Source organism: Ipomoea triloba, chromosome 6 (assembly GCF_003576645.1).
Source record: "Ipomoea triloba cultivar NCNSP0323 chromosome 6, ASM357664v1".
NCBI classification, from domain to species: Eukaryota; Viridiplantae; Streptophyta; class Magnoliopsida; order Solanales; family Convolvulaceae; genus Ipomoea; species Ipomoea triloba.
Window position 1 is genome coordinate 10903739 of NC_044921.1, and position 15968 is coordinate 10919706.

The 15968-nt window shown below is 35.6% G+C and overlaps 1 protein-coding gene across 3 annotated transcripts; it reads left to right on the forward strand.

Annotated features, from left to right (window-relative positions):
- The first annotated feature begins 9911 nt into the window (after positions 1-9911).
- LOC116021877 lies at positions 9912-14464 on the forward strand. 3 transcript variants are annotated; one of them, XR_004099091.1, is made up of 3 exons: positions 9912-10111; positions 10188-10363; positions 14044-14464. XR_004099091.1 is itself a non-coding variant. In XM_031262388.1 (3 exons), the coding sequence occupies exons 1-2, from the start codon at positions 9987-9989 to the stop codon at positions 10336-10338; spliced, it is 276 nt and encodes a 91-aa protein (XP_031118248.1). In that variant the 5' UTR covers positions 9913-9986; the 3' UTR covers positions 10339-10348; positions 14044-14464. The 3 variants fall into 3 exon arrangements, 2 of the variants coding, with proteins under 2 accessions (XP_031118248.1, XP_031118249.1); XM_031262388.1 differs by having other exon boundaries at positions 9913-10111; positions 10188-10348; XM_031262389.1 differs by having other exon boundaries at positions 9913-10111; positions 10188-10306.
- The last annotated feature ends 1504 nt before the right edge of the window (positions 14465-15968 follow it).

Genomic DNA, 15968 nt, shown 5'->3' on the forward strand with positions numbered 1-15968 from the left:
CCCCCCCCCCCCCCCCCCCCCCTCATCCTAAAACATGACACGTTGACTTTAATTGCTAGAAAAAACATTCCAGCTCAACCCTCAACTTTGACAATCTGTCCCAAAGGTCAAATTTTTAGTGTGAAGTGTGAAACAAATTTCTCGTTGGCAGATTTAACATTTAATTTCCTTCTTTCTTTTCATATTCTAGAACTTCTCCAATTCAAGTGTATGTTGTTTTATTGTTAACAACAAGTGTATTTGATAATTTTGATGATGCCAAACAAGTTAGGAATTTTAATCCCCAATTATTTTTCATTTCCTAGACTTAGAATATATTCATTGTAAATCCGAAAAGGTCCACTTAAGGAACAAATTTTACTAAATGGAAAGTAAAATACCAGAAAGTAAACTTTATCTAATAAGTAACTTGAGGATATTTAGTTTCAGAAGGTTGTAAATAGTAATCTGGAAGGTTAAGTCAAAGACTAGAAAACTAAGGGGGTGTTTGGTTGGATCTAAAATGGAAAATGTTTTCCTAAAAGGGGAGGAAAATGTTGTTTGGTTGGATGGAAAACATTTTCTATTAGAAAATGAATTCTTTGCAAAGAGGTGGGATTTTGTTTTCCACAAGACTTGGGAAAAAAATAACATGCTTGGACTATTTTACCCTTATAAAAGGTTCTTAATTACAAAGGCACCTAATTTATTCATTCATCTTTTTAGGGGTATATTGATCTTTATATTCATAATTCCTTACCATTCCAAACCTAACCAAACAATGGAATTCATATTCTCAGTAATTTCTTTTCCACCAACCAAACAATGGAATCTACTTTCCTAGTAATTTGTTTTCCATGAAATTTGAATTTTATTTCCTTCAAATATTTTCCAGTGAACCAAACGGGTTGTAAGTGTTCAGAAACTTGAAGACTAGAATGTTAAATGGTCAAATAGTGGAAGGTCCAACCTTATTCGAATAGTTAGGGACACTAAAAGTAAAACTAACCTAATACTTAGTTACTTCTGAAAGGGTGAAGGATTGACTTTTTGCAAAGTCAAGTCCGAAAGGTTGCTGAGATCTGATCCAAGAAGTAAAGACTTCGAAAAAGTCAAGGTTTACTTTACGAACTTAGCGGGGCACACTCTCAAATGAATAGCGGATGATCTCAAGTATCAAATCATGTAAGAAGAATGTTACCCAGGTTTAAAAGTCCTAGGTATACATACCAACAAAGATTTACTCAAATGACAAAGACAAAAGGTGCAGTGCAGAAAGTAAAGAATCAGACACTAAAAGTAAAAGCTATGGCTAAAATTCTGACAAAAAAAACAACCTACCTAAGAACCACTGGTTATTACACACTAGATAATAGATGCTTGAATATGTTTTTCCTCTAACGGACATATTCAAATGGTTCTGTAAATACCTCAATTCTAAACTAAATGGGGTGCTAGTTATTTTTCTAAGTGCAAGAGAGAATTCAAAAGCTATCAAACTATCAAGCTTTACGACTAGTGAGTAGTGATAGAGAACAAAAAGCTACAATTCTAGATCAAGATTAGAATAACTCAAGACAAGTCTACATCAAGTTGGAGATTCAATCGATTTTTTTGTTCAACCAACTATCCTCTACTTGGTGAAGTATAAAGAGGTAGAGTACCAGCATTGCTTAGATTGTGAGTTGGAAGGCTTGCCCCGGTGAAAATATAGAGATCTATACAGGGTGAGTTGGCTTGTGGTATAAGGGTGGGGGTACATGAAAGATGGAAGGGATTGTAATTGGATGTGATTGGTGAGTTAAAGGGGCATTGGTCCCACTACTTGTATGGAGCGATGTTCCTTCTATGTGCTTGGATATGTTGCATGTGGTATGACTATGTGGGGGGAAGGAACCCAATAGAAATGTAGGGTGATGGGTTAGAATGGATGGTGAACTTGTGGTAGCTTTACTTTGGCTCTTTAGATAGGAAGTTTTTTTACTTTAGCTAGTGTTTGATCTTTGTTACCCATTTTGGGCTTTTGTTTTAGCTAGAAGTGTTCATGTGTAAAGGCATTATGCCCACTTTTGAGGGGTCACTTTAGGGCCCATGTATGACATTTTAATTTTTAAGCAATAAAAGTTAGAGTTTCTTTAAAATAAATAAATAAATAAATAAAGAGGTTGAGTAACAAGAATTGTTGTCTTGTCAAAAGCCTGAGACTTGAGGTTGACTTTGTGATCAAGGTTCAAGTGCTCTTTCATTGTACTAATGTGATATAGTGCAATCCTTCTAAGAGTTTTGAGAGAAGAGTGGAGTATGCTGGATTTAGTCGAACTACTATAAAAATCTCTCTCTATCTCTCTACTATTTATTTACCAGCATTTATTTTACCAAACCTAAATCATAACAAAAACAAAATTCATGCAAATAGTAAAAACGGGTTAAACATTTTTTTGTTGCTTACAAAATTTTAGAATCTCTTTTTCAAGTTCAAGTTTACTTGGACTCAGTAGTGCAAAAATCCCGCCTAATCACCGATTAATCATCGCCTAGGCGCTAGGCGTCGGTCGACCACCCATCTATAACCTTAAATGGTGGTCTAGGCGGCTAGCCGGTTAGGTGACCGCCTAGTTGATTGTAGCATATTTTCATAACAAACAAATGTCCGGAGTATTCCGAGGTTATCGATCCACAGGGAATCAGGGTATCAAGCATTAGCTACTAATTCATTCATGAGAAGCTATTCCTAACGAAGACGATGAATAATTGACTATGAAAACATAAGTAATTAAAAGGAACAAGCAAGCAAGTTGAGGAATGCAAGAGAGTAAGAGTGAGATTTTTGGGAGTCAAGTGTTTAATCACCTAGTGCCAACTTAAAGTGAAACAATTATTTGGATTTAAACAAGTGTGGAGGATTGCATTCAAAATTGGGAAAGAATTACTCCCATAATTCAAACCCATAATAAGAAATCAATCAAGAACGGGCAATCTAAATGAAGTCCCTTAACATATATGCCATCTCCCAATGTGCAAAAGTCAAGTGCAAATGTGGTTGCTCTAATATATGCCCTAACTTCCATCAAGACACAATTATAGGAGGATACAAGTAATTTAGGCCACCAATTACAAGCATCAAAAGATAGAACACAATTGCAACACAAGATATAAACCCAAATATATATTTCATCAAGGAAATTAAGAACAAGGCATAAAGGTTCATAAACACTCTTCAATCCAAAAATCCCAAATAAAAGCTTAGCCAAGCATGGCTATCATAGTTTCAACAATAATCAATTCAAATGAAGATTTAATAAAACTATAAGTAAAGAAGAGCTGAAGAAATTCTCCCAAATTGTGCTTCAAATCTCTTCTCCTCTCTTGGTGTGAGCTCTTGATACTCTAATCTTCCTTTCAAAGCTTTTGTTCTTCTTCTTCCAAGGTGTGGGATCCCTCCTTCCACCTTTGGAGTGTGAAGAATCACTCCTCTTCACTCCCTTTTGTCTTCCAAAATCGCAGCCCTAACCCCCTAGGGTTGAGAAGAAATGAAGCTTTTATAGTGGGGTGGAGAATGGGGTAAAATAGACAATTACGCGCAGTAAAAATTTCGGATCTGCGACTTCTCGACGCGTCGAGACATTACAGTGCCCAAAACATGGCATTCTGCCAACTCTCGACGCGTCTAGCTTCCTCCTGCAACACTGTTCTGACTTGTAGGCTGATTTTGACCATTTTCCCTTCCGATTTACACTTTGATGTCTTCATAAGAGTTGAAGCCCTTGAAATCGTTTTTCCAATGGTTCAAGAATCAGCTCATTTGGATAATCCTAGGAAGAGATATGGTCCGATTACTGAGATGTCGCCATGGTAGCGGGAATTACAATTCTTTGATCTTTTGCTCCACTTTTCCATTGTTTTGTTCTTGTAATCAAATCTATTACAAGTGCCACTCTTTGACTCCTTTGGAAGTGTTTTAGTCATCCTCTTAGCTTCACCTTGGCTCCCATTCGCACGAGATTCATTCAAAATGCTCCGAAAGGCATACATTGTATTCAATTTAACAATTTATGCACCTAAAGATATAAACAAATGAATTAAGGCACATTTTGCATAAAATCAAAGTATTTATCACTCAAAATAGGCTTATATATGGGGTGAAAACATGTACATAAATGCAATTATCACTAAGCCGCCTAGTCGGCTAATTAACTATTGTTCTTTTTTTTAATGGGTTGTTTCACTAAAAACAACATCGTTTTGAGCAAAATAACCTTAAATTGTACAAAATCTAGACATTTTTTAGGTTAATATTTAATATTTTAGTATCTTTATATATATAAAGGGAGCTGGGAACCAGCCAATGAAAGGCCTCCACGTGTTTTTGCATTTTTATTTTGGTTTGATGGGTTATGCAAGTCAAATTATTTAAATTCCCGCCTCTTTAAATTTGTAATTGTAGGCTGAATTGTAGGTAATGGGCTGTTTTGTAGAGTTAGTACTCTAAGTGGGTAGGTTGCTTGTGAAAGTGGTCAATTGAGTATGGGCTGGGCTCTGAAGTACTGATTTAGGTATTACAGGTAACATTTAAGTAAACAAATGAGCAGTTGTTATTTAAAAGTAATTCAATTCTCTCACTCATGATTTTATTATTATTTTTTTAAAGGCAATTCAATACGGCATCGTTTTTATTTTAATTTTTTATTTTAATTTTTTGCAAATTCCCTTTGACTTGGTCCATTTTCCACTCAGTCTTGCATTTGAAATCTGTGTATTTCTCGCCTGTTTATTTGCAGAATCCAAGTGAATCTTTGAAGAGTCCAATTAGAGTAGTGGCCTATTATGGAGTTGATGTGGTATTGGGCTCAGGTGGTGTGATTTTCTGAATGAAAAGGTATGGGCCTGCTGTTCATTGTACTTTTATGTTATTATTTTATTGTTTTTTTTTATTTTTTTAATGTCTACCACAGTCAGTGGTAGACTTCTACTATTTTACTTCCACCACTATATATACATGCATAACGTAACTCAAAATATGTAAGCAAACACTTAGCAACCGAATCCCAAAATTTAAAAACTTCATCTGTTTGTAGAATAACGAAAAGAGATCACTTCAAGGTGTTGCAGCATGTCTGGGCAGTTCATTGTTGCAACTCAGCTACATCGACAACAGACCACTAAAGCCATAAGGTTGATGTGTGTTAGGAGTTATTTTGTCACTAAAAGCAATCAAGAAAAGTCCATTAGGAGCCATGAATGCATTTTTCATGATCAGAGGTTTGATATTCATGCATGTATTATTTTGTGTTGTTTTTTCGTTGATATGTTACTATTAATTTTTTTTGTTTATCTGCTATAGGGACAGTTTATTCATTGTTTCCAAGTATAAGAATATGTTTAAGGAGGGACAAGTTTATGGCATTCGAAATTTCCTATGCATCACTAACTTTTTCAAGTATAAAACAAACACTTTGTGTTATATGATAAAGTTCAAGCATGATACTGTTGTAAAGGAGTATAAGCGTATGAACTTTCCCAAAATAATGTTCTGTTTCAAGAGTTTCAAGTGTATTCTTTCAAAACAAGGAATAGATGAAAAAGTCTTATTTGGTAATACTCTAGAAAAGTTCATCTTAATATGATTTTGTTACTATTTTTTTAGTATTGCTACATTCTGTTTTCAGTGTCTAATATTGTGCTTCTATTTATATAGATGTCATTGGTCGAATAGTGGAAGTTTACACCTAATGGAGAGAGTGATTGGTGGAAAACAAACAAGACTAATTGACTTTGTTCTTGAAGATGTTAGGTAATTCTATTTTTTATATTATCTAATTCACATAGAAGTTTAGGTTATATTTTCAGTGTTTTAACTTAGTTTTTTCCGTAAAAAGGCATATTCACTGTACCCTTTGGGATGAACATGTTGATCAACTAATTCCTTATTACAACTCTACCATTGTTGATCCAGTGATACTAATCATCCAATTTTGCCGAGCTAAATTCATGGATAGTGAGTGTTCATTATGTGATTTACAACTTAATTCTTATTTCTGTTTTCTACTTTTTAAATTTGTCTTCATTCTCTCTTCTTTTTTTTTTTCAGATGGTGAAGTGCGTATTTGCAGTTTGTTTGATGCTACTCAACTGTTCTTCACTCATACCTCTAAGGAGTTTGTTAATTTCAAAAACAGGTCAGTTTGCATTTCTAATTTTTTTTCATTAACCTTTTTAACTATTCTGATTCTGATTTTTGCTATTGTTTTTGTTCTTTTTAGTTTCAGGGGTGATTATAACCCTCTAAGGTGTATTAAATCAGCTTCTAGGCTTGTTGTTGTGTTCCCCATTAATGGTGTTGGTTCTACTAATGTGTTCATTACTTCTATTGTGGACATCTATAAAAAGAAAGATGTATTTAAGTGTATTGTTTTAGTTTACTTAACTTAGGCAGCTTATACCTTTTTAAGTGTCAAATCTATTTTTTTGCTTTGCATAGTTGGGGGATTATTGGGTTGCTGGCACAATAACTGGTGTGGAAAGTCTGTTGGATTGGTATTATATTTCTTGCAAGTCAAATTCGTGCAAGAGAAAGCTGAGTGAAAGTGGTGGTATGATGTATTGTGTTGGTTGTAAAAATTCTTGGCATGAAGGCATTTTAAGGTATAAATTGATAGTTCGAGTTGCTGATCATACTGGTGATGCACTGATGCTTATTTGGGACCGTGAATGTGCAAGTTTGGTAGGTATGTCAGCAGGTGAATTAAAGGGCAAATATCCTGAGGTAAAAACTTCTAATTAATAATTATAGTGATTATTATTAGTTGTTTATTAGTTATTTATAGAGATTTCTATGCCAAAGACCTTGTGGTCTAGTGGCATACGATGTCCCGGTTAACACTCCCACATGGATGATGGAAGTGGGTTTGAACCTTAGTGGAGGCAACTGTTGACTCTTTGTGCTTCATTAGGTTGAAAAAGTAGTTATGAACAGAGACTACATTGTAAATAGAGAGATTTCTATTTTTGGTCCTACTGTTATTGGGGCATTACTAATTTTAGTCCAATTCATTAATTTTTGCCACATTGTGGCCAGTCTCATTTAGTCATTGCCACTTTGAGTCCACTGTTAAAATTTTTGTCAAATAACTGTCCAAAACAGAGGTATTTTGGCTTTTTCATGCTTTGATCATCTCCTTTACCCTTAGTAGTGGTTTTCCTTACACATTTTCATCCAATGAAGAGGTCCGGTGAAACTCATGGCTTTGTAATGTGGCTCACATGGCTTTCGCCGAACCTCTTCATTGGATGAAAATGTGTAAGGAAACCCACTGCAAAGGGTCAAGGAGATGACTAAAGCATGAAAATACCAAAAATACCCTTGTTTTGGACGGTCATTTGACGAAAATTTTAATAGTGGACTAAAAGTGGCAATGACTAAATAAAACTGGCCGCATTGTGACAAAAAATTAATGAAGTGGACTAAAATTGGCAATGCCCCAATAACAGTAGGACAAAAAATGGAAATGACTCTTATTTATATGCTGGGGTTATTTGATTTGTTGTAGGGTGTTCAAGTTATTCCTAATGAAATAGCTGCTCTTCGTGGGATGTCTATGTTATTTCAAATTGTCATGAAAAAAGATCAAGTGGGCAGTTACTGTTCAGCTTTTACAGTGTTGAGAATCTGTAGGGATGAGGTAGTCTTGACCCAACATTGTTCAGGTTTAATTGATAGAAATGAAGGTGATTTTGTTGCTACTAATGGTGGTGATTGGTTGGATTTTCAAGACAATTCTGAGGTTTTTTCCTACTGTTTTTGTGTGTGTGTGTGTGTGTGTGTTTTTTTTTGTGTAATTTTCTGGATCTGATATATTTTCTTTCAGGATGGTGTTGTGCGTGATGATAATGGAAGTTGTGGACTGGATGCTATGTATAAGGAAATGGAGAAGGATAAAATTTTTGATTTGGGTGACAGTGATGGGGCTTCCAGCAGTGAACAAGCTAATGTTCCCTTAAAGCGTTGTCTCATTGATGAGTTTGATCGGGTTGGAGGTAGGACTGTCAAAGTGAGCCGAAGCCCGCAAGTCGGCCCGCACTCCACCACCAACGAGAGGTCACGGTCTTGAGCACCAGTCCGATCCGTCTCCATATCACCTCCAGATGGTCCCCCAAAAGGGACAAGCCAACGCTCTCCTATTGGCCGAGGACCCTGACCCCACCCAGCCCTCAACGCTGCACCATATAGATACTGCGCAATAGGGATATTCGATTCCCTAGCCTTCAAACAAAACTTCTCCGTATGCCCTAAAATACCGCAGAAAAAACAAAACGCATGCAAACGCTCATACTTGAATACTATCCAACACCATGTCTTATCGCGTTTAATGAGTTTCATTCGGCGCTTGAGAGGTCAGGCAACATGTATAGAGACTCGTATACGATAAAAGGCCTTCAGATAGCCACTCAGTTGTCTTTCATCATATTTAACAAAAACCCTAATAAAGTTTGCATCTGTTCGAGGACAACATTCGTAGTGTAGCCCATGGGAAGATCATGCACTTGAATCCACATGTCTAGAGTATCCAACATAACCTGGTTTGGCAATTCTTCATCCCTCAACTGTCTACATACCAAGGAATTGTTTTCAAAAGACCATGATAGGCTCAATGAGTGTTGAGGTAAATTATCTTTTCTACATTCGTACAATCACATAAATTGCGTCTTCCACATTAGAAAAGGGGATAAAACTAACCTTATATGCTCTCTATTTGCCTTATGTCACACAAGATTGGATTAAACAAGAACTTATCACCTTACAAGCCATCAAACCAAGCTTGTGTGTTCCATCCTTCAAGTAAAGCCAACTAGACACATGCATTGATATAAAGACAAGACAGAGGAGGAAGACAAAGGAACAAGAGAAAAGGAAAAGGATATCAAGTAAAAATAACCGAAGAAAAAGCATGATTCTAGAAGTCATAATGGGTGTGTGCAAGTGTGGTCCTACAATTCCCACATCTCAGTTTCAAAGTTTACTCCTACATGTTCCACTTATGAGATTGTTAGGACACCACTTATGAAGCATGCTTTATTCGAGCAAAGAAATTATAACTTTCATAATCATTTTTCAAACCGTGTCAATTGGTACAACAATTATGCCAATAATCCTCATAATTAATTCCCCACCCCACACTTTATAAAAGGTTACATTGTCCTCACTCCTCAATGTAAAAATAAATAAATAAATAAATTTAAGCATAAAGGGTGAGAATGAAGGGTTAATGATACCCCCTTAGGATGATTTTCAGCTGCTATGGAGTGTCAAAGCACGTGTGGTACAACTACATCAACAATAAAACTCCAATGATTGGCAAAAGTAGGAAAATGGAAAATTGTGCACAGATAGGAGCTTCACTCTAGATTTTGTCATTAAAAAATGTTAGGAATTCAAAACATGAAAGTTGTAGAGCATTCTCTTAACATTCCATAGACACTTCAATTACCTTGATTAGACATCCTATGAAGGAGATTGACTAAAACACTATTGACGTGTCGCAGGGGTGGTATCCTCGAGGCTCATCAAGTTCATTTGATTTTCTAGCATTAATGTGTCTTGAACCTCTGAAAGTGCTCAACATGAAAGGTTTAGAGGACTTCCTTGACTTTCCATTGATACATAAATTGGACTTTGTATGATGGGGTTAATGCCAAAATATTCTCAACATGTCGCGAGTTGTCCTATTTTACCATTCTTGTTTAGAAATATCTGAAAAGTGAAAACCAAATGATAAAGAACTAAGTAACAAATTTACTGAATCTGAAATCAACCAAATTGATTTGAAACCTTGTAAAGAATCATGAGTGTTTAAAAAAATTATTTGATATTCTTATATAAATATAATTAAAATAAATTTTTCTTTTTTTGACTCATGTGTAAGACCAAAACCTCCCCAAAACCCCGTCTCTTTCTGAATTCTGAAGCCTAAACCCTAGAGGAAGCCCTCCAGGACTAGCAACTCTCTCCAATGGCGTCTCGCTGCCGCACCTTGTCAAGACCAGCCTTTAATCTAATCAGATCTACAGTCTCCAAACCCACACTAAAGCCCAATTTTTCCCTTCAGAGTACTAGCTCCCTTCCGACGCTTCCTAGGTAAGTCACAAGTGCTAACCCATTTTTTATTGCTGAATCTAAGTTTTGAATTTTAACCTTTGTTTTTGAACTTCAGGCCATTGCCTCAAATGGGTGCTCTTCAATCCCTGCTACCGCTCTACTCCGCCGTCTCTTCTGCCCGCCTCACCTCTTGCCTCGGCCTCGACTCTAAGTGCTCCCGCTCGTTGTCTCAGGGTATGCTCTGCAGTGCCAATCCAGGAGTTTGATACCTATTTTGTAATGTATCTATCTGTAAGCAATTCTTCTTCACTATATTGGGTTTTGTAAGCAAGTCTTTCTTTGACATTTGGTTGAAGAACTTCAATTTTGTCCTCTAATCTCTATGAAATTTCTTTTGAACAAATAAGTTGATATTTTGGACAGTATGAATGTTTTTTGTTCAAATGAATTTAGAGATAATACCTGTTCACCTCTTTTGCTCTGAATATGGAGTAAATTTAACATTTTCAAAAAAAAAAGGAGTAAATTTAACAGAAAACACCAGTATGTTGATAACATTTTAGAATAAACTATTGCTTTTGTGAAACCATTTAAGACACTTATAGCTCCTAATGCTTAAGCTTGGAATTATGATGTGTTGTATTAGGCACATTTGCAGTAATAAGAAACTGATGATGGGGTCTAGTTTTTGTTTGATAATGCATGTAGAATCAGCTCTAGTAACATTTCTGAGGAAGAATTAATGCCCATTTTTTGAGGCATGCTCTTCTTGTTTTGTTAGATTTCAGAAATCATTACCAAATCAAGTTTGAGCTTGAAAGAAAAAGTATGATTGTGGCCTTGCTGAGATTTTTTCAATCAAAAGATCATTTCACCTTGCAGTTGGTTTTTAATCTTCACACATTACTATGGGGGCTCCACCATTGTTAGGTTTCTAATTTTGAGCCCAGTCCTATATATGATGTCTGTTGGACATTTTATGAAATATATTTTTGTTCTATGGGGCTAAAAAGTTGTTGATGCAATGTAACAAGTTGTGCCTCTTTCAAGTACTGGTTATTCTGCTGGGATGGATTGATAAACATTAAACAATAGAGTCAAATATTTAGATGACATGAAGACCAGTCAATATAGTTATTCTGCTAGAGATGGATTGATGAATGAGAGACTCAAATATTTGGATGAGGCGAGAACCATTTAGTGTTTCTGCTAACCAGGAGAATTTGTTTTTTGAAATTTAATGAAATTTATGGTACTAGAACTCTAGAAGTAGGATATAAGCGTGAAAAGATTAATGGAAAACAAAGTGAAACATATCTGGATGGGGTCAATAGGAATTCTGGACATGTCATTGGCCCCTTGGCTGAAAGTGCCTAGGTAACATGCAGACATTGCCATTTTATGTACCTAAGTAATCTCCTATGTACAAGGGAAACATCTGCTTGTAATATATTACCTGGACATACCATTAAGCCACAAAAACTATAGGAATACTAATTTCCTTTTTCTAAGGTTGGTGCAACCCCCACAATACTCATTGTGGTAACTGACACTACTAGTCAAATTTAGGTTCCAAGTTTTCCAAATCAAGCAAATAGGTTTTACTTCTGAAGCTCTACAAGACTTGTTGAAGCAACTCAAAAGGGGTAGAATCCAAAACACCACTAGAAAGAAGACCTTCATAAGTAATGAAATCTACAAGTTGGTTTGAAGTCTCAAAGGTTCAAGAGAAAACCTCTCTAGTTTTTTTTTTCAATATCTCATAATGTCAAAATTCTTTTTTCAAGCAGAAGAATAGGGCTATTTAAAGACCCCTTAAAGTACAAGTCAAAGTAGCACAAGGTATTAGTGAATAAAGCATGGAATAGTAAACAAAGTTGAGCAGAAGATGAAAACATGGCTAGAAGACTTGAGAAAGGAACCTTAAAACTTCCATTGAATAGAGTCCAACAAGGTTTGGAAGGTTAAAGGTTCCATTTCAAAACTTAAAAGTCTTTAACTCTCTATTGAAACTTTTGAAGTTAGAACAGGGTGTATTTAAGAAACTTTAAAGGTTATGTCCAAAACACTAAAGATTCCGCTATAATATTGTTTGCTGAGGAAGATTGTTTGTTGAGGAAGATTACAGAGCTTTAAGTTTTTGAAACACCTCACGGGTTGCATTGTGTCTCACTGCTTGTCCTGCTCGGTCCAACTTGCATCAAATTCAGGTCCTTCCTTTCACCCAGACTCGTGCACCTTGGAGGGCCTCACGAGTTTAACAGGGTTAAAACTTTAAAGGTTCTGTTTTGAAACTTGAAATTCTTAGCTGAAACTTTTGAAGCTAAACCAGGGTGTATTTATGAAACTTTAAAGGTTCCATCCAAAATCTTAAAGATTCCCTATAAGATTGTTATTGAGGAAGGTTACAGAGTTTTAAGTTTTTGAAACACCCTGCGAGCTGCCTAGCATCTCATTGCTAGTCCTACTCAATCCAATTTGGATCAAATTCATGTCCTTCCTTTCACTTAGACTTGGTGCAACTTTGACGGCCTCACGAACCACTCTTAACATGGTAGTTGCTATCCTTTTAGCTCAAGCTCTTGTCACGGGACAGTCAGGAACTTGTAACTCATCAGCTGACGAAGCTCTTAGATCCTTGTTCACATCAAATGTATTCCTTTAATTCTCTGGAAAATCTTTGTTTTGAACACAATTTGGAAAGAAGTGTAAAATACATTGTAGCATTGGGATATTAGTCATTAGTGGTTTTTGAAACCCAAGGCATCCATGGAATAGGAATAGTTTGTAGCAAAATAAATAGTTTTTAGTAAGTTTCATAATCATGTTTATGCTGGTAGTAACTTATAGCTCCCCTAATTTTCTATTGTTCAGTTAATTGAGAATTCTTCACCAATGATGTATATATTGAATTTTGTAATGAAATTCTGTCCCTAGACACAATGTCCCTGTGGGTTGTGTGATCACTTATCTATTGAGCTTATTTGTCTGTCGGTATTTTTTTTTCTCTAGATTTTTCTGCAACTATACTAAAATTTCTTTTCTAGATCAGAGGCATTTTTTTTATGTTGTACTTTTCAATTGATCTGTACCAGAGAAAGTTCTGGCCAGCAAAACTGGCACTCTCAAAAACCCATTACTTGAGAAGGATTTGTGGTTCTGCCCCTTGCTCTATTCCTTCATCTGTCAGGAATGATGGGACTGCAAATGTCATTAATACTAGGGAAAATCCTTTATAGGAATAAAGATCAAATGCTAAAGTCAAATACTCATACATCCAAGGTTTAGAAGACATACAACTGCCTTCTAAGTTCTATATACCTACTTTCTTTAGCTTAGCCACAGCTTGAAACAGCTTCAAGTAGCCTAAGGGGAATTAGAAGTTCAAGCCAATTCTTAACTAGTAGGTATTTATTGCCTGGTTTCTTTTCCTTGACGTTTACTGGCAATTACTTCCCTTTAAGGTGATCAGCCCTAATATGGATAACTACTTACACTTTCTACTTCAGTTACAGCATCCAAGCCAGAGTTCACTTTTGTTTAAGCCTCCCCTATATTACAGTTAAGTCCTTGGTTGGCCTAACATATTCTTAGATTGAGCAACGTGAAGAGTAGGAATAAATGATGTTCCGCTTAGCAGGTAAAAAGAATATTGCAAACTGAAATGCAAGAATGTCTGCTGATATATGCTTAAGATTTGTCAGCTTTTCAGCCAATACCCTCTGGTGATCTACCATGTCTTAAAAACATTAGTCCTCTATTTGTTGCTTATATCTTGATGTGGGTTCTCGAATAAGAGTTAAAAGAAGAATAGAAATAGATGCAGTTTATTTCTTACAACCTGAACGAATATTGCCTAAACTATATTCTGTTGGTGATTGATTTCTTGAAGAATTAAAATTTCTGATGTTGGTAGGATATGACTTGGTGGATTTGTTGCTTATGCAGTACCTTTCTCTTTTTCTTTACAGAATTAGGTCTTTCTGTGCCTCGATAAGAGACTTACGCCAAAGGTTGAAGATGTGGTTTGACATGGCATCTTATAACATGAATTTGGCATCATATGTTTCTCATACCTCCTGTTTGAAAGTTCTGTATACTATAAACGTTGATGCTACTACTTTAGAGTCTTCCAATTTATGCTACTATTTTCTTACATTTGCTGATTTGCATGACATCTCTCCTTCAAATCTCCAATTGATTAGTTGCACTGCTAATAATGGAGTACTGATGCCATGCCTGCTGAAATTCATTGAATAGCAGCAAAAAATGTTACTCCATACTTGTTTACCCCATGTCTTGATTTGCTTAGATTATGTATGCGAGAGGCTAATGAGTTGGAATATGTCTTTTCCTGAAAAGATAGTATTGATGCTTTATCTTTAGAACAAAGAAGAACCGAGATAAGAAATGCATATCTGTTGAAATACTTCATCCTTGTCACAGTTAGATGGATGGTGATAAAAGGGTTTGTTTTATGGACATGGTGACCCTACTAGAGACTCTTTGAAGGTGCTGAATAGTGAATAATAATGGTTGGTAATTATTTTGATTTTTGATTAGTTTGTAGGAATGTGAAGTGCATGTGAGGAAGTGGGATGGTTGATGATGGTAGTGTCTCCATGTCTCCTATCCTTTCCAAAGGCTTCTTGGTCCCTGCATTCTTGTCTCCATGGTATCAATATCCTTCAGGATTTTCTACACCCATACTCTAATGAGATTGAAAACTGAGCAGGGTATCTTAAGTTTTATTACTGCATTTACTGTGTGGGCGAGAATTTGAACTCATGTGTATGCAACACCGCTTTTGAAAGATTTTTCTGACTTGGTAGAGATTCTAGTTAAAGAGGTCATATGGTAAAGTGGGTAGAGCTCCATCACCAGTAGTGTTGCAATTTCAGTTATTGGGATGGGGATAAATGTGCATTTTCTTCTTAAGATTTACCATTTTGACTATTGTGCCTTCAAGTCTTTGGCATATTCCTGCCAGAGCCATAAGCCATCTGCTCCCCACTATAAAGCAAACCTTGAAGTATTAGTCAAGTTAGTGATGTTTAAATCTTTTTACATTTACCTTCTAGTATGACATTGTATGTATTTGACTATAAAGTGAATTTCATTCTTTAACTTAAAGTGAACTTAACCAATAGTTAATAGAGGTAAATAAATAAAAAGAAAATAAAAACTTTTCTATTAGCTAGTTTTATTTTTTAATTTTTAAATTGTGTATTTAAAATAGTTGTAGGTATTTCTTGTTAATTTTGAGTTTATGATTGTCCTGGGACATATAGTGGTGAAAATCTGAGTGTGGTTGTGGTGGCCAGCAAATGCGGCGCATCCCACGATTAATTTTATCCCACAAGCTTCTCAAGGCAAGTTGTGGCCAGCAAATGGTCGAGTTCAAATCTTGCAACGGGTAAGGTCTTGGGAAATAAGCAAGCACTCGAGGCAAAGGACGTGAGGGGTCTTTAGATTTAGAGTTCAAACTTATTTTTGATTTTATGATATCATAAAAGGTTTCAATAGTTATTATTTTGAAATTAAAATTTATTATATTGAAAAAGATATATTACTACCAAATTTGTAAAGAAGATTGGCATATGGATGGGATGTAATTAATATGCACATAGAAAAGAGGTTGAAGAGGGCAGGTCTAGGTCGTTATTGGAGACAAAGTGACAAACAATTCATAAGGAACATGCAAATATTCCTATGCATGGCAACCCATTTACTTTAATTAAATGAGGGGTATATTAGTACAATTACAATTTTTTTGAATTAATAAATATAATACAAATTTATAATCTCTTCACGCTCTGCATCGCACATATAAGAATAATGTTACATGCTCTTCTTTTATTTTCTTTAATTCTTTCCCACTTATTGTTGTCTTTTT

Bases quoted from the DNA above. Each gene is read 5' to 3' on its own strand.
- LOC116021877 (XM_031262388.1), top strand. From the start codon at position 9,987: ATGGCGTCTCGCTGCCGCACCTTGTCAAGACCAGCCTTTAATCTAATC. The intron at 10,112-10,187 runs GTAAGTCACAAG...TTTGAACTTCAG, and splicing joins TCCCTTCCGACGCTTCCTAG to GCCATTGCCTCAAATGGGTG.